Genomic DNA, 24,230 nt, shown 5'->3' with positions numbered 1-24,230 from the left:
TTGCCACTTATCAACCCAAGCCTGGATATTGTCCATGTCTTGCTGCATTTCTACATGAACTGCTTCAGCATCTGAGGAGTCCCAAATGGTGCTGAATGTTGTGCAATCATCAGCGAATATTCCCACTTCTGCCCTTATGATTGAAGGAAGGTCATTAATGAAGCAGCTGAAGATGGTTGGGCCTAGAACACCACCTTGGGGAACACCTACAGTGATGTCCTGGAGCTGAAATGATTGACTGCCAACAACCACAACCATCTTCCTTTGCACTAGGTATGATTCCAACCAGTGGAGAGTTTTCCCCCTGATTCCCGTTGACTCCAGTTTTGCTAGGGCACCTTGATGCCATACTCAGTCAAATGCTGCCTTGATGTCAAGGGCAGTCACTCTCACCTCACCTCTTGAGTTCAGCTCTTTTGTCCATGTTTGAACCAAGGCTGTAATGAGGCCAGGAGCTGAGTGGTCCTGGTGGAACCCAGTATCCAGTGCCTTTAGTTGTTTCTTGATATCACTTGGAGTGAATCGAATTGGCTTAAGACTGGCATCTGTGATGCTGGTGTCATCAGGAGGAGGCTGAGATGGATCATCCACTCGGCACTTCTGGCTGAAGATTGTTGCAAATGCTTCAGCCTTATCTTTTGCACTGATGTGCTGGGCTCCCCCATCATTGAGGATGGGGATATTTGTGGAGCCGCCTCCTCCTGTTAGTTGTTTAATTGTCCCCCACCATTCATGACTGGATGTGGCAGGACTGCAAAGCTTTTGATGGACTATTGCCCAATCCTCATCAGCGGGCCACTCGGGAAGTCTCCACTTCCTCAACAAAATGTCATTCTTAACATCTTAACACTTAGGGACATTTTCAGCCTCTGCCTCTGAACACATAATCTGAGACAAGCTCCTCAAATCAGGGCGGGCCTGTTTTGCCTCAGCCAAGGAAGATTTGCTAAACAATTCACCACTGTTAGCCTTGGAGCCTTTAAAACCAACATCCCCATCCGAATCCTTGAAAAGGTTTTCAGCCAACCAAACATCTGAATTTCCCTCCAGAACAACTGAATCTATCTCATCTTGTTTAACCCTATGAGCCTGGGGCTTAGTCACAACACTATCCAGGAATAGTTCAGGAAGTTCTTCCTGCAAAACCTCAGTTTCCGCAGCCTCCACTGGCTTCCCCAAAACTACTGGAAACGCCTGTAACTTATTCCCAACCAAGTCATTTCCTAGCAAAAAATCCACTCCTTCATTGGGCAAACTAGGGACGACACCAACTGTAACAGAACCAGTGACTAAGTCACATTTTAAATCAACCCTATATAAGGGAACAGGTAAATAATTTCCATCAATACCCTGAATTAACACCTTTGCATTCAGCAAACCACCAGGAGGGAAATTCATGTCACCTGCCAACATCAGTGACTGTGCCGCGCCTGTATCTCTAAGGGTAACAATTGATTTGCCTGCCTCACCAGACAAAAGTGAGGATACTTCACTCTCAGACATCAAACTTATATAGTTTTCTGCAACCTGATTCATTCTATCAGTGAACATTGGAGAAACTACCTGCTTGTTGTAAACATTACTCGCTGGGGGGACTCCATTTGACCATACAAATGCGATGGGCTTGTTTTTCCACTTCCAACACTTAGCCTTCACATGTCATTTTTTATGACAAAAATAACATGTCGGGCCCCTCGAACCAAACTTGTCCACCGGATGTTCTCTTTTACTAACCTGAGTCGTGTCTGTGTCTTTACCTTTGCCACCTTTCTCAATAGAACCAGATTTCTTCTCATTATCAAACTTCCTATCTCTTCAATTTCTCAGCAAGTTTCCAAATTGTGTCCTGTGATTACTGTACTTGTGAATCAATTCATAATCATCTGCCACTACTGCCGCTTCCTTTTGACGAACTTTATGTTCTTCTAGTTGGGACCTTATTCCTAAAGGGACACTATTCTTGAATTCTTCCATCAGAATCAATTCCCTAAGTCTCTCAAAGTCTTGTGCAACCTTCGTCAATCTATACCACCTATCAAACACGATTTCCTTCTCTCTCACAAATTCACATATGTCTGGCTCTGTTTCCTTTTTAAATTTCTGAATCTTGGTTTATAGGCCTCTGGTACCAACTCATAGGCATTGAAAACTGCAGTCTTTACTTAGTCATAGTCTCATGAGTGCTTTTCTGAAAGAGATGAATACATCTCCAAAGCTTTCCCTATGAAAACACTCTGTAGGAGCATTGTCCAAGATTATTCAGGTCAATTCAGATTTGCGGCAATTTTCTCAAAGGACACAAAGTACATTTCTACTCCCTCCACACTAAATTTAGGTGCCAAGCAAATATTCTTTGCCAAATCAAAAATGAAGGAGTCTGCTCTGGGTCATCCTCAGCTTTCATCCCAATGCACATTCATGGACTTTGAGCTTTTCCTTTGCCAATTCTAAATTCTCGCTTTCTCCTTCTCTTTCGAATTCAAGTTTTTGCATTTCTCTTTCTCTTTCTAATTCTAAGTCAAAATTTCACATTTCTCTTTTTCTTTCTTTTTCTTCTCTTTCCAATTTCAACCTTTTTAAATTCAATTTTGGCTCGTTCTATTTGGACACTAGCAGAAACATCCTTTTCTTTCTCAGGCTTCAAGTGAGAAGCCAATTGTTCAATGATCTCTGCCATCCTAGCCCCTAATTTTAAGCTGACTCCTAGTTCCCTGCTATAGCCTTCAAATTATCAAAGTATGATCTGAAAGCCATTTCAGAGACGTGGCTGCAGCATGACAGAGATTGGGACCTGAATATTGAAGGGTACATGACATTTAGAAAGGACAGGAAGCTAGGAAAAGGTGGAGGGGTGGCTCTGTTAATTAATGATGGTATTAGCACAATAGAGAGGGATGACCTAAGTTCAGGAAATCAGGATGTAGAAGTGTTTTGGGTCAAGATGAGAAATGATAAAGGCAAGAAGTCACTTGTGGGAGTGGTGTACAGGCCCTCTAACAGTAACCACATGGTAGGACAGGGTATAAAGGAAGAAATAATGGGTGCTTGTCAGAAAGGTATGGCGATAATCATGGGGGATTTTAGTCTATATATAGATTGAAAAAATCAGATGGGCAAAGGTAGCCTAGAGGAGTTAATAGAATGTTTTTGTGATAGTTTCTTAGAACAGCACATTCTGGAGCCATCCAGAGAGCAGGCTATGCTAGACTGGGTATTGTGCATGAGATAGGATTAATTCATAACCTCATAGTGAAGGTGCCCTTAGGCAGCAGCAATCATAATATGATGGAATTTTACACTCGGGTTGAGGGAGAGAAGAGTGGGTCTAAGACTAGTATTTTAAACTTAAATAAGGGCAATTCTGAGAGCATGAAAGCAGAGCTAGCAAAAGTAAACTGGCAAAGTAGGTTAAGGAATAGGTCAAAAGATATATGTGGCAGACATTTAAGGGGATATTTCAGAATACACAGAATCGATACATTCCAGTCAGAAGATTGGACAGAATATAAAAAGCAGCAAAGAACAACTAAAAGATTAATAAGGAGGGAAAAATTAGAGTATGAGAAAACAGGGAAGTGATACTAAGAAAATTGTTGGAACTGCGGGCTTGATGGACTTCATCCGAGCGTCTTAAAAAAAGTGGCTAGTGAGATAGTTGATGCATGGTTTTGATTTTCCAAAATTCCCTAGAGTCAGGGAAGGTTCCAATAGATTGGAAAATAGCCAATGTAACTCCTTTATTCAAAAAGGGACGGAGACAGAAAGCAGGAAACAATAGGCCAGTTAGCTTAACATCTGTCATAGGGAAAATGTTAGAAGCCATTATTAAAGATGTTATAGCAGGGCATTTAGAAAAATTCAAGGTAATCAGGTAAAGTCAACATGGTTTTGTGAAAGGTAAATTGGAGTTCTTTGAAGAAGTAACGTGCTGTGCATAAAGGGGAACCGGTGGATATACTGTACTTAGATTTCCAGAAGGCGTTTGATAAGGTGCCACATCAAAGGTTATTGCGGAAAATAAAAGCTCATGGTGTAGGGGGTAACATTTTGGCATGAATAGAAGATTAGCTAGCTAATAGGAAACAGAGAGTAGGCATAAATGGGTCATTTTCTGGCTGGTAAGATGGAATGAGTGGTGTGCCACAGAGATCAGTGTTGGGCCTCAAATTTTTACAATTTATATAAATGACTTGGATGAAGGGACCGAAGTTATGGTTGCTAAATTTGCTCATGACACAACAATAGGTAGGAAAATAAGTTATGAAGAGCACATAAGGAGTCTACAAAGGGATATAGATTGGTTTCATGAGTGGGCAAAGATCTGGCAACTTGAGTATAATGTGGGAAAATGTGAAATTGTCCATTTTGGCAGGAAAAATAAAAAAGAAGCATATTATCTAAATGGTGAGAGATTGCAGTGCTTTGAACTGGGTGTCCTAGTGAATGAATCGCAAAAGGTTAGAATGCAGGTACAGCAAGTAATTAGGAAAGTTTATAGAATGTTATCATTTATTGTGAGGGAAATTGAATACAAAATTAGGGAGGTTATGCTTCAGTTATACAGGGCATTGGTGAGACCACATCTGGTGTGTAAGGTTTACCAGACTAATACCTGGAATGGGCAGGTTGTCTTATGAGGAAAGGTTGGACAGGCTAGGCTTGTGTCCGCTGGAGTTTAGAAGACTAAGGTGGGGGGTGGGAAGAGAGGGAGAGACAGGATGAGGGAGGAAGAGAGAGAGACAGAGAGAGGGAGACAGTAAGATAAATTTTTAATGCCTTTGTCTCCGAAATTTTCTCACCGGCCCCCTATGTAGGACAAAAATTGTAATGTGCCCCCCCCCCATGCAAAAATGTTGGACACCCTGATCTAAACTTACTTATAACTGTCCTTGACCTGATCTAAAAAAAAAACTTACCAGCTACTCACCAATCAGCTCCATCCGTTGTGCTGATGACACTCTAGGTGTTTTTTTCCTTCTCCCTGACGCTCGCACTCCCTTCCTTCCAGGCTGTCCGATTCTTGAACGAATTGATCAAATGCTAAAAATGCTGAACACACAAATATAGGATATAAGATAATTATCCTATATACTTGCCTTAAAATCCTTGTGTTCTGCTGCCCCTGGATGAGTGGCACTCCAACAACATTCAAGAAGCTCGACACCATCCAGGACAAAGTAGTCTGCGTGATCAGCAACCCAACCACCACCTTAAACATTCACTCCCCCAATCACTGGCACACTGGCAGCAGTGTGTACCATCTACAAGATGCACTACAGCAATTCACCAAGGTTTCTTCGACAGCACCTTCCAAACCCATGACCTCTACCACCTAGAAGGACAAGGGCAGCAGGCATATGGGAACACCACCATCTGCAAGTTCCCCTCCAAGCCACAGACCATCCTGAAATATATCACTTGGAAATATATCACCGTTCTTCTGTCATCGCTGTGTCTAAATCCTGGCAACCCCTTCATAGCACCGTTGGAGTATCTTCACCACATGGGCTGCAGTGGTTCAAGAAGGTAGCTCACCACCACCTTATCAAGGGCAATTAGGGATAGGCAATAAATGCTGGCCTTGCTAGCGATGCCCACATCCCATGGCGCATAAAAAAATTCCAACTTGATCAGCTGATTTGTGTTACAGTATTTCTTGGAATGTGGTATTTTTAAAGTTTTGTTATTTCTTTCAGGCCTCCGATCTGTCCACAGTTTTTAAAGACTCGGCTCCTACCATTCCACTGATATTTGTGCTGTCCCCAGGCACAGATCCTGCAGCTGACCTATATAAATTTGCAGAAGAGATGAAGTTTTCAAAAAAAATGAGCGCTATCTCACTAGGACAGGGACAGGTAAGGAATAACATTCCCAAAAAGCACCGACGAAGCAGCCTTAATGTTTTGAGAGGGTTGTTGCTGTATCACCATTAGACATGCAGGAGTAACATAATAACACAATAATCATGGTGGTTCAGTTTCATGCATTGATTTTCCTTCCGAATCAGCATAAAACTAACAAGAATTGTTTATGATTGCCACATCAAAAATCCAGAAATTAAATCAAAAAAAGATGTGACTCTGTAAGAAGTTTTTTCTATCAGCAGTGTTAACACAATTCTTTTTATTTACAGGGGCCGAGGGCAGAAGCCATGATGCATAATTCTATGGAGCGTGGGAAGTGGGTGTTTTTTCAAAATTGCCATCTTGCCCCTAGCTGGATGCCTTCTTTGGAGAGACTTATTGAGACAGTGGATCCCGACAAGGTGATTTTTCTGTCTTCATATGATGGGAGGTAAACAGTTAATGTTGTATCAGTTGACCCTTTTAAATAGAATTAGATGAATATCTGGTTACAAACAAGATTGAGGATTATGAGATAAGTACAGATAGAGATAATGGAATGTGTGGAAACACAATGGTTTCTAAACAGCTGAAACCATGAAAATGCCATCTTAGTAAATGCAACTGATCAAGGATGAATACTGTAGATACAAATTCGACAGCTTTGGTCGATCTACCTCTGGGATGAACCTAGGAGAAACTTTGCACATCTTTCCCTCAAAGGGTAAAATGGGTTGAGTTTACAGTCGAGTTTCTTGGGGTAAGCAACACTGTCAATCCATATAAATGGACCTGTTGTCCTCTATTAACCAACGTGTGCCTTTACCTGTCCAGTATTTAGGTAAATATTAATGTACATTAGCATATTAAGCCATTTTCTATACAGCAATAACAATCAACTGATCGATATTAATCCCTATGAAATGGTCTCTGTTCTATCAGACAGCATTGGGTATTGAGTTCTGAAGAAGGGTCACTGACCCAAAACGTTAACTCTGCTTCCCTTTCCACAGATGCTGCCAGACCTGCTGAGTATTTCCAGCATTTCTTGTTTTTGTTTCAGATTTCTAGCATCCGCAGTATTTTGCTTTTATTATATTGGGTATTCTCTGCAGCTTGCAGAAACAGTTAGCAGTAACCAATTTTAATCCTCTGTGTGCTCTTAACAGCAATAAAATAAAAAATAAATAATCCATCAAAAATGCTTCCATTTTCTCACATCGTGGTACAGCAGATCAGTGAAGGAAATGGGTGTGTTTTACTTTCCAGATTATCTGGTTCATTGAACATACAAAGACTTGCATTTATATAGCCCTTTTCATAACCTGAAGATGCCCCAAACTGTATCAGACAAGTACTTTTGAACTGTGGTCACTTGATGTAATTCAGAACATATGCTGTTGCTGAAAGGGTGGGATAACTGTAAACAGGCTTCCACCAGTGCTGTTCTGAATCAGCTGCCTGAACACATGTCAACTGTTATGGGAAATATCTCCCTCTGATTTTTTTTCTTACTTTCTGTTTTGGGTGGCACGTAACCTTCATTCAGTTATATAAAAGAAAGAACTTGCATTTATATACTACTTTTTACAACCTCAAAGTCCCAAAGCGCTTTCCAGCCAATGGAGTACTATTGAAGTGTAGTCACTATTGTAATTGCTGCTCATATATGTCTGAAGTTGGAAACTTAGTGACATGGAAAAATCAAACCTATGTTCCATCGCTGGATAGCCATTGCATGTTGAGATACCAAGCGAGATGCCACTTATGCTGCTTTGCTGATTTGATTTTTGAAATTGCTTCAGGTTTAATCGACAAGTTATCTTTTTTAAACACCCAGGTTCATAGAGATTTCAGGATTTGGCTAACTAGTTTACCAAGCAATAAGTTTCCAGTTTCAATCCTTCAAAATGGCTCTAAGATGACGATTGAACCACCAAGGGGAATAAAAGCAAATTTAATGAAAACCTACATGAACCTCACTGATGACTTCCTGAACTCTTGTTCTAAGGTAATGTTATAATTGAAATTTTGACACATATAAAGTATATGGGTTGTATGTATAGGATACTCACAATAATGAGTTTCCTAGATCTTGTTGGTGATGCGAACAGCAAGGCACTTCAAACCTTCCATTGAGGTTTAGAGCATGGAAGGAGGCTAGTCAGCCCATTGTTTCTTTACCAGTTCTTTGCTCGAGCAATCCAAAACTAATTCCAATGCTGTATCTCCAACCCATAGCGCTGCCTCTTTCTCTGCTTTAAACGTTTAGCTACTCTTCCCTTAAAAGATGTAATGGTCTCTCCCTCAATTATTCATTGGGCTAAAGCTTTCCAGGCTCTTACAACTCTTTGTATAAAGAAATTTCTCCTAACCCTCTGAATTACAATTTTAAATTTATAACCACACATTACTAACTTCCAAACTAGAGGAAATAGTCCTTTTCAATCAAAATTCTATCAAAATCCGTCATAATCTTAAAAAACCTCTATTAAATTTTCTCATAGCCTTCTCAGCTCCAGAAGAAATAGTACAGAAGAACATCAGAAATAGGAGCATGAGTAGGCCATATGGTCCCTCAAGCCTGTTCCTCCATTTAGTAAGATCATGGTTGATCTTTAACCTCAATTCCACTTTCCCGTCGGATCTCCATATCCCTTGATTCCCCTGGAGTCCAAAAATCTATCTATCTCAGCCTTGAATATACTCAACTGAGCATCCACAACACTCTGGGGTAGAGAATTCTAAAGATTTACAACCTTCTGAGTGAAGAAGTTTCTCCTCATCTCAATCTTAAATGATCGACCCCTTATCCTGAGACTGTGCCCCCTAGTTCTTGGGGCTAAAGGAATCAAGGAATATGGGGAGAAAGCGGGAACAGGGTACTGAGTTTGGACGATTAGCCATGATTGTATTGAATGGCGGTGCAGGCTCGAAGGGCCGAATGGCCTACTCCTGCTCCTATTTTCTATGTTTAGTTCTAGACACTCTATCAGGGGAAACAACTTCTCAGCATATACACAGTCAAGCTCCCTCAGAATCTTTATAATTTTCAATAAGATCACCTCTCATTCTTCTAAACTCCAGAGAGGCCAATAAAACTCAACCTCTTAGCATAGGACAACTCTCTTATCCCATGAATCAATCAAGTAAACCTTTGTTTTACTGCCTCCAAGGTAAGTATGTCCTTCCTTAGATACAGAAGCCAAAACTGCGCAGAGTACTCCAGGTGTGGTCTCATCAAAGTCCTGTGCAATCGTAGTAGATTTTCTTACTCTTATACTCCAACCCCTTGCAATAAAGGTCAACGTGCCACTTAACTTCCTAATTGGTTGCTGTACCTGAATGCTAACTTTCTGTGCTTGCTGTACAAGGACACCCAAATCTCTCTGAAAAGCAACATTGAAAAGTTTCTCACCATTTAAAAAAAATCTGCTTCTCTATTCTTCCTAGCCAAGTGAATAACCTCACAATTCCCCACATTACACTTCATCTGCCACCTTATTGCCCACATGATTAACCTGTCTATATCGTTTTGCAGCCTCTTTGTGTCCTCCTCACAGCTCTGTATCATCAGCAAACTTGGATACATTACTCTTGGTCTCTTTGTCTTAAGTCATTGATATAGCTGAGATGCAAGCATTGATCCTTATGGCACCCCATTAATTACAGCTTGCCAACTTGAAAATGCTCTGTTTATCCCTACACTCTGCATCTGTCCATTAACCAATTCCCTATCCGTGCTAATATATTACTCCCAACCCCATGAGCTCTTATCTTGTGGAATAACCTTTTATGTGGCAGCTTGTCGAATGCTTTTTGAAAATCCAAATATACTACATCCACTGGTTCCTCTTTATCTACCCTCTACATCCTCAAAAATCTAATAGATTAGTCAGACATGATTTCCCTTTCTTTCCGGATTTCGGAAGTTGAGCAGCAGCTGGCTTCACTACAATGGCACAGTGGCGCAGTGGTTAGCACCGCAGCCTCACAGCTCCAGCGACCCGGGTTCAATTCTGGGTACTGCCTGTGTGGAGTTTGCAAGTTCTCCCTGTGTCTGCGTGAGTTTCCTCCGGGTGCTCCGGTTTCCTCCCACAGCCAAAAGACTTGCAGGTTGATAGGTAAATTGGCCATTATAAATTGCCCCTCGTATAGGTAGGTGGTAGGGGAATATAGGGACAGGTGAGGATGTGGTAGGGATATGGGATTAGTGTAGGATTAGTATAAATGGGTGGTTAATGGTCGGCACAGACTCGGTGGGCCGAAGGGCCTGTTTCAGTGCTGTATCTCTAAATCAAAAATCAATGCTTCCACGAGGCCATGTGGATAGCACATTTCTGGATGTGATCACCCCTGCAGTTTAAGCTGTATTAGATCAAACCCATTTATCTCTATTTCTGCTACTAGTTCATCTATCTTGTTATAAATGCTTTGTGCATTCAGATAAAGAGCATTTAATTTTCTTTTTTTATTAACTATTAGTCCCTGCTTGGACCAAATTTGCTAATGCGCTATTACTGTTAAACTCTCTGTCCCTTCTTGCCACACCCTACTTCATCCAAATTGCAACATTGCTCTATTACTTTGAAGTTTCTCTTTGGATTTCTAAATTTCCCCTCGCCTGACCCCTCCCCTATCCCCTTTTTAGTTTAAAGCCCTACCTGCAGCCCTAGTTACTCAATTCACCAGGACACTGGTCCCAGCCCAGTTTAAGTGGAGACCATCCTAATGGATGGTGTCATTGCAACATGAACAGAAGCTTCTTCCTCCCACACCACTCTTTGAGCCACACATTTAACTGTCTGATCTGCTTGACACTATGCCAATTCGTGCTTGGCTCAGGTAGTAATCCAGAGATTATTACCCTTGAGGTTCTGCTTATTAATTTACAACCTAGCTCCTCAAACTCCCTCTGCAGAGCCTCATTCTTAGATCTACTTATGTGTTTGGTTCCTACACAGACCACGACAACTGGATCATCCCCCTCCCAGCTCTTCTCCAGGTGCACTGGAACTTAACTCGCCAGTTAATTGAGTACCTCTCCTGTATTTCTTTACACCCGTTAAGTACAGTACAACATAGCAAGAAGCAGAAAGCCTTTGCTCTCAGCTGCGAAGTAGGAAACTGCAGATTTGCTGCAGATGCTTGTGAGGAATCAACTCACTTTGTCATTACTATTGGACTTAACATTTTTTTCCTTCATTTCAGATTTCAAATTTTAAGTCTCTCCTGCTATCCTTATGTCTGTTCCATGGAATCACCATAGAACGTAGGAAGTTTGGGCCACTTGGTTTCAATATTCCGTATGAATTCACAGATGGGGACTTACGAATCTGCATCAGCCAGCTAAATATGTTCCTGGAAGAGTATACTGAACTGCCCTTCAAGGTGTGGTGGAATTTTGTAATTGTAACTGCAAATTACTTAGTTATATTTATTAGGGTGGCAGGGAGCCAAAGTGGGTAGGATGGAAGAATACATACTTTCTAGATTTTAGAACTGATCTGCTCAGAATAATTGCCAGCACACCCTCCATCGAAGATTTGTGCCTGGTATTTTGGGTGTTTGGGATGCTTTCAGATCTTGGATTGTTCTTCCCTGCCCCCAGTGATATGCCTTTGCCTTAGTATTAGTGATTTGTTTAGCTGAGAGGCCACTCCCACACCAACCAGCACAAATCATTCTCTTTCCAAGAGTAAGTTTCTCAGCAAAGAAGAAAGGTCTTGTTATTTCTGCATTGTTTTCTTATTCCTTTTGTCCTAGGTGTTCCAAGTGAGCCTTCGGCCTATTCTCTGACCTTCTTGGAATCAGACCCAGTATCAGTTGTGATTTTGATTCCAAGAGAAACAGGAGGTAAACCTCACTGCCCCCACCACCTCCACCACCATCCAGACTTCAGAGCCTGAAGTGAACAGACTCCACTTACCCTATTGAAGGATACACAACTTTAGTTGAACAGCCCTTTTTTCCATCTCCAATGCTTTTTCTAAATAATAAGTGAAAGTGTTCAAAGGAAATTTTAAAAAAGCACCACAGTTTTCTTAAAGTCCTGATGATTTTTCTTCTGAATTACTCACAGCTGTGCCCTGGAGATCAATCTTCAATTTCTGGAGACTCCAGGACACTCCTGGAGGGTTGACAACCCCTAACATGAATTTGCTGAGCCATTGTGTGGACCTCCAGTATTTGGTCACATATCATTGATCAATAGTGGGCTGGATTTTACAGCCACCACCAACGCCCCCCCAAAACCCTGATGTCAGGGGTTGTGGCAAGGTTGGGCGGAAAATGCCTCCAGGAGAGGCCCACCATGGATCTTGATGCTGGGAAGGCCTGTCCCAATATTGCCGGCAGCAGTAAGGCCTCATGGCACCACCCCACCACCACCACCACCCCCCCCCCACCCCAACCCTCACTCAGCAGCGGCATCAAAATTTCAAAATGTAAATTTATTAAAAGTAATAAATTAAATACTTAGCTGTGCCCTCAGTCGGTCCCAGTGCCATATTCGTGCCGGTGGCCAGCACTCCCACGCCTTCAGATCTCCGTCCTGAAATCCGAGGCATAACTCTGTTGGGGAGGGGGGAGCAGTTAAGTATTTCAGTGCCGGGATGGAGGAGAGCTGGGTCAAACTAAGTTGGTGTAGGGGATGGTGGGAAGGGTTAAAGATAAAAGGTTGTGAACTTTGGTGGGGCAAGATCAGGTGCACAAGGTAATTATTTTGCAGGGGAGAAGGGCTAGGAAAATTTATTTAATTTTGTTGAGTAAGTTCTAACTCTCTATTTCTTTAAAAATTCAAATGAAATGTAAGTGCTCGAAGCCCTTTAAAAATGGCGTCAGTACCTGACACTGTTGCCGGGGACGCACAGCCTGCCCCCTCCACATTTAATATCTGCCATCTGCGAGCTTATAAATTCCAGCCCAGTATCTTCCACCTGGGTAAAACTCCAGTCCAGCACCAGTACCATGATTCCATAGACAAGGAATCCAAATAGTTGGGCTCATGGGAAATAGCCCCTCTAATTTTTTTTGTTGCGCCTCCACACATATGCAGTGCTTTATAGGGCATGACTTAAGTGCAAATACTTTCAGGATGCTGTGCAGCTCAGTGAGAATATTGCTCATGGGAGTCAACAAATGTTTGTCCAGAGAGTGCTGCAGGTGGATAGTTTTCCACCCTATAAACTGGGCAGCATTTTCATGACTGGCACTTCCTAGATGTTGTGCAGGACAGCAAGACACTTGCTGGGGAATCAACCCTTCAACTGATTGCCTATCTGCTCTGGACAGCCTCAGTGCCTAGTACGTACAAAATCAGTACAGGAAGTGACCCAGTAAATGCAAAAGAAAGCCAGACAAGTCCACAAGCTGACATTTTGATCACCAGCAGCAAAGGCAGTGAATTGAGATTGCTGTTCTGATTTCTTGATGCTCACCATCAAACCTTCATGGGTTTAAAACATGAAAGTTATTACTTTAGTAAGGAGAATGAGCAGCCTGCCAGGATACTGTGAATTTGATACTAAACTGTTATGACCAAAGTACTTTGAGCTTTTACAATATGTCTAATGGCCTTCTGCCCTGACTTCACAGGTGCTGAAGTATACAGCTGGGGAGATTAATTACGGAGGTCGTGTGACGGATGATTGGGACAGACGGTGTATAATGAACATTTTGGCGGACTTTTATAATCCAGATATCCTAGAAGAAGGTTACCTGTACTCAGAGTCTGGAATCTACAAGCAGATCAATACTGACACTGAGCTTGAAGCAAGTGCAGATTTTTTTAAGCTACTGTTTTAATTCAATTCTTTCATTGTTTGTAATGAATGTTTCTAAGCAGATTTGTAAAGTTAACGTATTCATGATTCTTGTTCTAAATTGACATATTCAAATTAGAGGTGATTTTACAACTTTGTGCACTCTGCAGAAGTCTTCTCTGCCATTGTGATGGGAACACTTTACATAGTATGTATCCAAATTTCCCATTTGCTCATCTGAAGGGCATGGTTCCATGCTAAACTATCCCTTAAGTACCAAGTTGCCTCAGTTGGTTGCACTTTTGCCTCTGCGTCTAAGAGTTCAAGTTCCACTCCAGGATATGTAGTGCATAATCTTGGCTGATACTTCGAGGTGCCACCCTTTCAGTAATAGAAACATAGGAGCAGGAGTAGGCCATTCATCCCCTCAGGCCTACTCCACCACTCAATTAGATCATGACTGATCTGTACTTCTACTCCATTTACCTGCCTTAGCTCCATATTCCCTGGTACCTGTACCTCACAAAAATTTATCCTTGATCTTTTTAATGGAGGCTTCTGTGCCTGTTCAGGTAAATATTGCAGATCTTATGCCACTATTTGAAGAGCAGGGAGTTTTTTCACTGTCTTGAACAACCAAAAAATGGTCTTTATCTCATTGCTTGTTGTTCTTGCTGTGTGCAAATGGCTGCTCTGTTTCCTGATGTAACAATCGTCATTGCACTTCAAAGTATGTGAAGGATTTTGAGGTGTTTTAGAAAAACACGAAATGGCACAATATAAATGTTAAGTCTTACTTTCTCATATATGCCACTGAACAGCTTTTTAAGCTGACATTGGTATTTTCATCCTTATGGCAGCCTTTTAGTCTTTCACAATAAAAATCAACTATTGCCACTGTCAACAATCAGATAACTGGTAAAGTTAGACTGGAGCCTGTCAGAGACCTATTGATTGGACCTATTGATGGGGTCTCCCCCCTTTTGGTTGCACACAAACATGAGGTAGAAAACAGTTTAAGATGATCTAATAGTTTCTAAGAATCACAGATACAGCAATGTATATTAGTGTTGTCCACAAGGGAGTTACACTTATCAAGTAAGCTATTAAAGTACAGCATTTAAAACTTTTCATTTTCCTCTAAAGAACTTTTAGGGCTTGTCCAGCAGTCTAACATTAGGTTTATTGGAGCTGTTTTATTTAGATAAGGAGAATATTTCCTGGTGTGAACTAGCCTTATTTGTGCATTTTGTCATAGTACTTGCATAAATTGCCAGGAATTCAAAATAAAACTGCACCTGTAACACAAAAAAGTCATAAGGCACTAAAAGAAAGTGCACAGATAACAGGCAAAATCAGGAAAAGGGAAATTAGAAGGATTAACCAAGGTGAAGAGGTGGGTTTTGAGCAGGTTTTTTAACAAAGAATGAGAAGTAAAGAAGCGAAAAGTGTCAGAGTCAGATCTAAGTGACCAAAGGCCTTTCCAGAATGTATTATTTATGGTTTGATAGGTATAATGATAGTCGGCTTCAAAATGCCTGAAAACACACAAAGAAAAGGCACAGTCAAAATTTTCTCTGTAATAAACCCCAGATCCTGCTAGAAAATAAACTTCATAACCCCCTTCTGAAATTTACAAATCCATCACTGCTGCAAAATCTGTTTTTATGTACTTTTGTTTCCCTTGCAAGAAAAATAATGGAATTTTGGATATACCTTAAATTTTGACAAATTGATGGCCTATTGCACTAGAGGAGGATATGGAACACATAGTAGAATTAACTGTAGAGAGAGAATTGGCTCTGATAAAAATAGCAAAAATCAAGGTGGATAGGGTATTGAGCTCTGATGGCTTTCACCAGAGGCTGTTGAAATAAGTCTGAGAGGAGATGACATAGGTCCCTGTCATAATTTTCAGTCTTCTTAGCTTAGATTGTGTTGTGGCCTGGACGGTTGAAATACATCAGCTCTGTTTAAGAAGGGAGAGAAGGATGAACTCGGTGACTATAGACCAATTTGTCTAAAGTCACTTGTGGGCAAACTCCTAGCATCTATAATTCAAAAATAAATGAGTAAGTATTCAGAGGGACATGGGATAATCAAGTGAAACCAGGATTGATTTGTTAAAAGCAATACATGCTTGGCAAAATTCTTTTTTTAAATAAGTGATTGATTGGGTAGAGAATGATATTGTAATAGATTTAGTTCATAGGGATTTTCAAAAAGTGCTTAATAAACTGTTACAAAAGTTAATGCATTTAGTAGAAGAGGAAAGTTAGGACCACGGATAGAATTACGTGATAAGCCGAACAGGTTCAGGGTTAGTGGGTGTTGCTTGAATTGGTGAAAGGTTGCAAGTGATGCCCCCTGAGATCATTGTTCTTGATATATATATAGATTTTTTTTTTAAAGAAAGATTTGCATTTATAAAGCAGTTTTCATGACCTCAGGATGTCCCAAACCATTTTACAGCCAATGAAATACTTATGAAATACTCATGAAATACTCACTGTTGTGATGTCGGAAATATGACAGCCAATTTTTACACAGTGGACTGAATTTAGTGAACCAGTCACGGGTCCATGCAGTGGACCCGGAAATGGGTGCTGTCGCCGCTCATCATGCATGCGTCACACAACCACGCAGCGGGCAGCCAATTATAATAATGGAGGCGTGGGGCCCGGCCAATCACATGACAGGGTGGGATTTGAGGCACTGAATACAGTGTCAGATGACTCTGGAACACCTGTTGACACCTTGTTTAAAGGCCTGCCAGCCATGCTTGCATTGCTGACTTATACCCATTTGTTGTTTCATGGTATCTGCTGAAGCCATTTTTGGAGTAACTCCTGGACCTGGATTTCGCCACCTCAACTGCACCCCGCCCCCGCCCCCGGAGTATGATGGCACAGTATGGCAGAGGCAAGAAACAGGGTAGCCCCAGGGTTTAGCGATGCCTCCCTCGAGGGACTCCTCCAGGCTGCAAGGGAAAGGCAGAAAGTCCTATTCACCCCAACCAAGCAAGCCTAGATGGAGATCGCAGAGGAGGTCAGTAGCCGTGGGGTCACCACCCCCCCCTCCCCAAACATGGGTCCAGTGCCGCAAGAGGGTCAATGACCTCCTGTTCCATACTTCTCTCCCTTTTAGGGATTGCATGTGGCAACACAGGAGGAAGCGGGACATGGGGAGGGAGGCACCACAAAGGCACTGGCAAAGGGGGTTAGGCCTCACCACATGGCTGCATGTCGGCCACATGCCACCTTCTTTCACAACTCATCCCCATTAACTCCCTGAGAGCTGGTGTGAGGATGAGCTATATAGCAAACCCCAGCAGGGGACAGGGGGCTTTCACTAGCAGAACTGTCATGTTGATCTTTCTGTGAAGTATGACTATCTCCCTCTTTCCACTTGCAAGATAAGAGGACCCATAACAACAGGAAGACCTTGCAGAGGAATTTCAGACATCTGGCCTCTCTCAATAGCCGAGAAAGAGACACTGGAGTGAGCAGGGACCCAGGGTGGCCACTCAATCGTGCATGGTGAGACTGGAGTCTCCACGCAAGAGAGTGAAGAAGTCAAATGACATACAGTACACTTCTGGAGATTCACATCACGCATGGTTGGCATAACGAGATCTGCACAGCTTAACCCACACAAGCAGAGTCTTTGCATATTTTTAAGGCAGAGGTAGATAGATGCTTGCTAAGCAAGAAGATGAAAAATTATTGTGGGTAGACGGGAATGTGGAGTCGATGTTACAATCAGTTCAGACATGATCTTATTGAACAGCGGGCAGGCTTGAGGGGCCGTGTGGCCTACTCCTGCTTCTAATTCATATGTTCATATATTCGTAAGTTTGTGTTCTCTCACGCAGGTTGGTATCCTCAGGAGTCTCCAGTAGAAGGGGGACAGCCGTCAACCTCTGAAGAGAAGGAGGAGCAGTCAGAGGATGCACTGGCATATGACTCTCATGCACCTTCCAGCAACACAGTTACTTTCGCCTTTGTGGGTTTCCGCTCAGCTTTAGAATCAGGGTCACCAGCAGGTGAGAGCACCGCACATGTGCCCTGGATATGGCTGAGACAACTGAGGCCTCTGACAGTCGGAGCACTGTGGGTGGTCAAGCCTATGCTGAGCCCCAAGCTGATGAAGAGTCTCTGGCATCAACAGCATAGGGCATGCTGGAGTTGCAGAGAGAGGTAAGGCAACATCTGGTGGAGGTGCCAAAGACCATGCACAGCCATGAGTGCTTGATGGAGGAGTCCATCCATGCCCTGAGTGCTGCCATGTCTCAGGCATGTGAGTGCATGGCTTCCTGCATCGAGAGGTTGGCGACGCTCTTGGAGAGCCGATCCCACAGAAGCGTGCAGACCTGCACACCATTGCCTTGGCCATGAGCTCAACGCAGCAGTGGCAAGGCGAGAGAAGGACAAGGCACATGTAGTCTTCTCCAGGTCCTCATCCTTCACTGGTCAGCAGGGAAGTTCAGGTGAGCCTTGAAAGGGAGGAGGAGAGGCTGACTGCCACCGCTGGGGTCTCCCCTCAGGGCATTCTGAGTGTGGACAGCAGCTCCTCAGCCCCTCTACCAGTGAGCCCAGCTCTAGTACCACAATGTCTGAGGAGAGTTCTGCACCTGTGCAGGAAGGGCAGTCGGGGCCCTCCAAGCCTCAGGAAGCCGGAGGATAGCCTCCGAAGTTATCACAGGCCAAGGGGCAGCATGATCAGCAGCCTGCCTCCAGCCCAGCTGTTAGCACAGGGAATACTCCTTGTAGAAGCACTTGCAAATGTATAAAAAAACACCTAGACACACTTGGTGTTTCATGGGTGTTTGACATTTGCCATTTGTTTTGTCTTAAAAAGTTTTTTCATTATTGAAGTTAACATTCATTGTGGAAAATGCTTATTCTTTCATGCCTTAATTGTGAGGTGCTGACTTCACCCTTCCCCCATAGTGGGGCCACCGCAGGTGGCTAAGCTGGGAGCTATGCACGGAACACAAATAGAAAGGAGGCGACAGACTGAATGCACTGAGGTGAGTCTTGAGTTCACTCTGAAAGGCCATCGTAGAGGCTGGAAGAGGGTAGGTATGAAATTGTCTCTTGCCTCCCTGGCCCATTGATCAACGTGCCCGGCCTCCAGTCCATGGGTTCAATATTCAGTGCTGCTTCCTCATCACCCTCCTCTGCGTCCTCCTCGTTGGTTGAGGAGCGGCGATCAATCATGTTCTCTTCATGCAAGGCCTCCCCCTCCCCCCTCTGCAGTGCTAGATTGTGTAGAGCACAGCAGACCACCACGATATGCGAGATCCTCCCTGGGGCATACTGCAGGGCTCCACCGGATCGATCCAGGCAACAGAATCTTATCTTCAGCAGCCCAATGGCCTGCTCAATGGTTGCTCGGGTGGAGCTGTGGCAAGTGTTGTACCTCTCCTCTGCTGCAGTGTGAGGGCTCCTCACAGACGTGAGTGGCTCCAATGGGCAGCCCTTGTCCCTGAGAATTCATCCCTGAAGGTGAGCAGAGGGTTGGAAAAGCTGTGGCATCTGGGACTGTCAAAGTGTGTAACATTGTGGCTGCATTCTGGGAAGTGGGCACACACTTGCAGGAAACGCTTTCAGTGGTCGCAGACCAACTGAACGTTGATGGAATGAAAACGCTTCCTGTTGATGAGGCAGTAGGTGGTCCATTGAAGCCTTGATGACCTTGCACCTGAAGAATCCAGCGATGGCCCCGTATCCAATGGCCCTCTCAGCCTGACTGTCAGGGTCAATCAGGTAGTGTACATAATCACTAGCCCTCTTGAACAGGGCATTGGTACAGCAGTGGGCTGCTGCCTGGGAGACACCACACATGTCCCCATTAGATCTTTAGAATGATCCAGACATGTAAAAGTTAAGTGCCACGGTGATCTTTAAGGTCACATGCAAAGGGATGACAACCGAATCCCATGGATCGCAACTCATCCTGCAGCATGGCACATAAGTCGGTGACAGTCTTCACGGAGAGTCACAGTCTTCGCTGACGATGCTGTTCAGACATTTGGAGGTAGCTGATTCGAGTCCGGTACACTTTCTGGCAAAGGTGGGCCCTTCTTGGCATGGATGGCTACTGCTACTCTCGTCGTGGAGCTTCACAGGCAGGCGCAGCTGCCTCCTGGCCCTCCCTCCATTGGAGGCGCTGCATCACACCACAGGGGTCCACAAAAACAGGGTTTATGAGACCCATACCAGGTGATCAGTAGGCCTCCAGAGCACTGTCCTTGAAGAGATGAAGTTGCCTTGGCAGCTTTGCCTTTACTGTACCTCTCGGCTGTCTCGTAAATGGCCCTCAGTGCCCACCCTTGCTAATAGCCAACCCTCTCAACGGATAGTATGGCCACATGATCCTCTTATCCAGCGGTATGGTCACCCATGCAGACCACTTGAGACCAAGCCCACCCAGTACTGCCACCTAAGACCAAGCTCACGCATGCAGAACGCACAGCAGTGCAGACTAACAATGGCCCCTGCTCCCACTTCTTCCCCTATCCAGTACGGATCATGGCTGCCGTCCCATCGCAGCATTGAGGCCTCGCCTTGGTGCCGCCAGCTTTCAACGGCCAGGGATCTAAAGGCACATGAGGGCTGCCTGTCGATCACTTATTTCCAGGCCCCCATTGAATTGCTTTCAATTACAAGCAAATGTATTATAAGTAACTGTTCTTCAATTTAAATGACATTCCCATTGTGTTGGGGCGGCAGTGCCACCTTGGTGCTTTCCTGCATATGACTAAATTTGGAACCAATGTCACGACGTCAGATTTCCGAGCAGACACATTGATGTTATTCTCCACACCTCCATTCCCGCTCCAAATAGGCTCACGAAATTCAGCCCAGCAAGCCCCCAACAAACAGCAATGTGATAATGACCAGATAATCTGTTTTTGATGATGTTATTTGAAGAATCAATATTGGCCAAGACACCAGGAAGAACTCCCCTGCTCTTCTCAAAATAGTGTCATGGGATCTTTTATGTCCAACTCGGAAAGCAGACAGGACCTTGGTTTGGCACCTCTGACAGTGCAGCACTTCCTCACTACTGCACTGTAGTGTCAGCCTATATTTTTGTGCTGTAGTCTCTGGTGTAGGATTTGAACCCACAACCTTCTGACTGAGAGGTATGAGTCCTACCAAGTAGAATAGATAAGGGAGAACCAGTGGATGTGGTGTATTTGGATTTTCAGAAGGCTTTTGAACAGGTCCCACATAAGAGGTTAGTGTGCAAAATTAAAGCACATGGGATTAGGGGTAATGTACTGGCATGGATTGAGAATTGGTTGACAGACAGGAAACAGAGAGTAAGAATAAGCAAGTCTTTTTCCAGGTGGCAGGCAGTGACTAGTGGGGTACTGCAGGGATCAGTGCTTGGGCCCCAGATATTCAAAATATATATTAATGACTTGGGTGAGGGAACTAAATGTAACATTTCCAAGTTTGCAGACGACACAAAGCTAGGGGGGAATGTGAGCTGTGAGGAGGATGCAAAGAGACTCCAATGTGATTTGGACAAGTTGGGTGAGTGGGCAGATGCTTTATAACATGGATAAATGTGAGGTTATCCAGTTTGGTTGTAAAAACAGAAAGGCAGATTATTATCTGAATGGTGATAGATTGGGAAAGAGGGAGGTGCAACGAGACCTGGGTGTCCTTGTACACCACTCACTGAAAGCAAGCATTCAGGTGCAGCAAGCAATTAGGAAGGCGAATGGTATGTTGGCCTTCGTTACAAGAGGATTTGAGTACAGGAGCAAGGATGTCTTACTGCAGTTATACAGGGCCTTGGTGAGACCACATCTGGAGTATTGTGTGCAGTTTTGGTCTCCTTATCTGACGAAGAATGTTCTTGCCTTGGAGAGAGTGCAAAGAAGGCTGATTCCTGGGATGGCAGGATTGACGTATGAGGAGAGATTGGGTCATCTAGGCCTATATTCACTAGAGTTTAGAAGAATGAGAGGGATCATAGAAACCTATAAAATTCTAACAGGACTAGACAGGCTAGATGCAGGGAGGATGTTCCCGATGGCTGGGGAGTCCAGAACCAGGGGTCACTGTCTCAGGATACAGGGTATGCCATTTAGAACTGAGATGAGGAGAAATTTCTTCACTCAGAGGACGGTGAACCTGTGGAATTCCCTACCGCAGAAGGCAGTGGAAGGCAAGTCAATAAATATATTCAAGAAGGAGATATATATATTTCTTAATGCCAAAGGGATCAAGGAATATGGGGAGAAAGTGGGAACAGGGTATGATCTTTTTAGGATGGCGGAGTAGGCCCAAAGGGCCCATTGGCCTACTCCTGCTCCTATTTTCTATGTTTCCATGTTTCTATGAGCCACAGCTGACGCTCATTTGGGCATTTTTAAAATTCTTACATGGGATGTGGGCATCTCTGGCAAGGCCAGTATTTTTGCCCATCCCTGATTGCCTTTGAGAAGGTGGAGGTGAGCCACCTTCTTGAACTGCTGCAGTCCATCAGGTGCAGGTACACACACAGTACTGCTAGGGAGAGAGTTCCAGGTTTTTGGCACAGCGACAGTGAAATAACGGCAATACAGTCCCAAATCAGAGTGGTGTGTGGCTTGGAGAGGAACTTGCAGGTGGTATAGGGAGCATGATATCAGAACTTGCAACAGAAAAATTAGAAATTTAGCACAGTGATAATGACTGTAAAAAAAACTCAAAGAGGGCATAAATAGGTCAGTGGAATGGGAAAACAGTTGGTTTACACCTTATCACACCTTAGGATGTTCCAAAGCACTTCACAGTCAATGGATTATTTTTTAGACTGTTGTTATGTCGGCAAATATGGTCGTCAATTTGCACACAGCAAGGTCCCACAAATAGCGACTGAAAAGAATGACCAGATAATCTGTTTTTTTGATGGTGTTAGCTGAGAAAGGAATGTAGTCCAGGACACTGGGAGAACCTCCTGCTGTACTTTGAATGATATATTTTACATCTAATTGAATAAGAAGATCTTATACTAAAGAGTGGGCTGAACTCACAGCCGCCTTACACTGAGGCATTGAGCCAAGCTAACACTCTTTATGTGGACCTCCTTATGTTTGAGTCTTGAAATTTAAATGTAACTTGTCATTATAAAAATTATGTTTCCTGATTTTTTATGTGCTTCAGTTTAATATCAGTCACCCATCTACAAGACAAGCCAATAAAGGACTTTAGATTACTTGTGATATTTTAATTAGTAGAACTTAGGTACCAGATGTTGGTGCTTTGTATGTATATATTTTGTATTTACACTACATGTACAAAAAACATAAATGTGCAGTTTCTAAACATGTATCTGATTCAATTCTCCAACAGGGCTACCTGGAGTACATTAGGTCTCTCCCACTTAATGACACGCCCGAAATATTTGGACTACATGATAATGCAAATATCACATTTGCCCAGAATGAAACTTCTGCGTTGTTAAACTGCCTCATCTTGCTTCAGCCTAAAACATCAGCCAGTGGGGGCAAAGGAGTTGAAGAGGTTTGTGTCATTTAATGCTTGTTACTGATCATAGTGTGTTAGAACTAGACTCTTTACAATATCTGGTTGAATTGTAATGTGAAATTGAATATTTTTACTTTTGTCACCCTGTGTCAACATTAAGCATTTCTGGCCAAGTGTAGCACAGATTAGTGATAAGTTGAAGCTGCTTATTGCCTTCTTAGCATTACACTTAGCCCCCATCTTCAGTCAAATGTTACCCATTGCATCAGTCAGTGTCCCCATTTCTCATACCAGTCATCGTTGTGTCCTTTCTAAGTAAGTCTGCCAGTTTAGTGCTTAATTATGGACAATGCTGTGTTTTGTCTGAATTTAGATGGGCCTAAATTCAGTACCCCTCGAGAAAGGCGAATTCCATTCCCAATATGCAGAAATCTAGATTTGTATTTGGGTCTGTGGCAAATACTATTTGCAGTCAAACGTTTGAACCAACGCAGAACTTCACTGCTCCTTCACATATTTCCAAGAGGTAGATTGTCCTTCAAAAAGCTTCATGAAAGGGGCTGAAGTTATTTTCATTTATTCGTTATCAAAGTGACAATGCCTTGGCGCATGTAAGGAATCAGCAGCTAATCTTGCCAAGAGCAAGCTGTCAAGATGATCTGAATAACTAATAAATTTTCTGGACATCACCCCAAAAACCTTATAAACTGACATTTTTCTTCAGTGAATTAAACAGCTTACATGTTGCGGGTAGAATGTGTTCCATGGCCCCACTGATTGCTTACTCAGTAAATGCACTGCCTGATGTGGTACTGAGCCATACAGATGAGAAAGTCCCAGGTTTGAACCTTGATCTGTGGTGAGTTAACTGGTCTCAGCTGCCCAGTAATTTAGCCAATATAACTCAAGACCACAACGGTTGACCTCAGGCCACAACAATTGGTCTCTGTGCCCCTGTTAAACAGTGGAAAGAAAAGCACCCAGGAGTGCTGCCCAGATCACCATTCAGTAACTTATGCTGGAAAGTCCACATATGTGGGCAGTGGATAAGAATAGGATTGGGCTTGCTGCAGTGCTCCTAGTGGTTGAATAGCCTATCAAAACTGACTCTTTAAGTTCAAAAATGAGAG

At 43.2% G+C, this 24,230-nt stretch overlaps 1 protein-coding gene across 1 annotated transcript in view; it reads left to right on the top strand.

Moving 5' to 3' along the window:
- Positions 1-24,230, top strand: part of dnah1 (dynein, axonemal, heavy chain 1) — a 697,254-nt gene that overhangs the window by 615,209 nt on the left and 57,815 nt on the right. Inside the window, exons 68-73 of the mRNA XM_068051405.1 lie at positions 5,697-5,855; positions 6,134-6,265; positions 7,684-7,854; positions 11,055-11,234; positions 13,440-13,616; positions 22,966-23,136. Coding sequence (XP_067907506.1) covers positions 5,697-5,855; positions 6,134-6,265; positions 7,684-7,854; positions 11,055-11,234; positions 13,440-13,616; positions 22,966-23,136 — 990 coding nt within the window. The remainder of the gene's footprint in view (positions 1-5,696; positions 5,856-6,133; positions 6,266-7,683; positions 7,855-11,054; positions 11,235-13,439; positions 13,617-22,965; positions 23,137-24,230) is intronic.

This window comes from Heterodontus francisci, chromosome 19 (assembly GCF_036365525.1).
Source record: "Heterodontus francisci isolate sHetFra1 chromosome 19, sHetFra1.hap1, whole genome shotgun sequence".
Lineage (NCBI taxonomy): Eukaryota > Metazoa > Chordata > Chondrichthyes > Heterodontiformes > Heterodontidae > Heterodontus > Heterodontus francisci.
The sequence above is the reverse complement of the archived record's forward strand: the minus strand, read 5'-3'. Positions and strand labels throughout refer to the sequence as shown.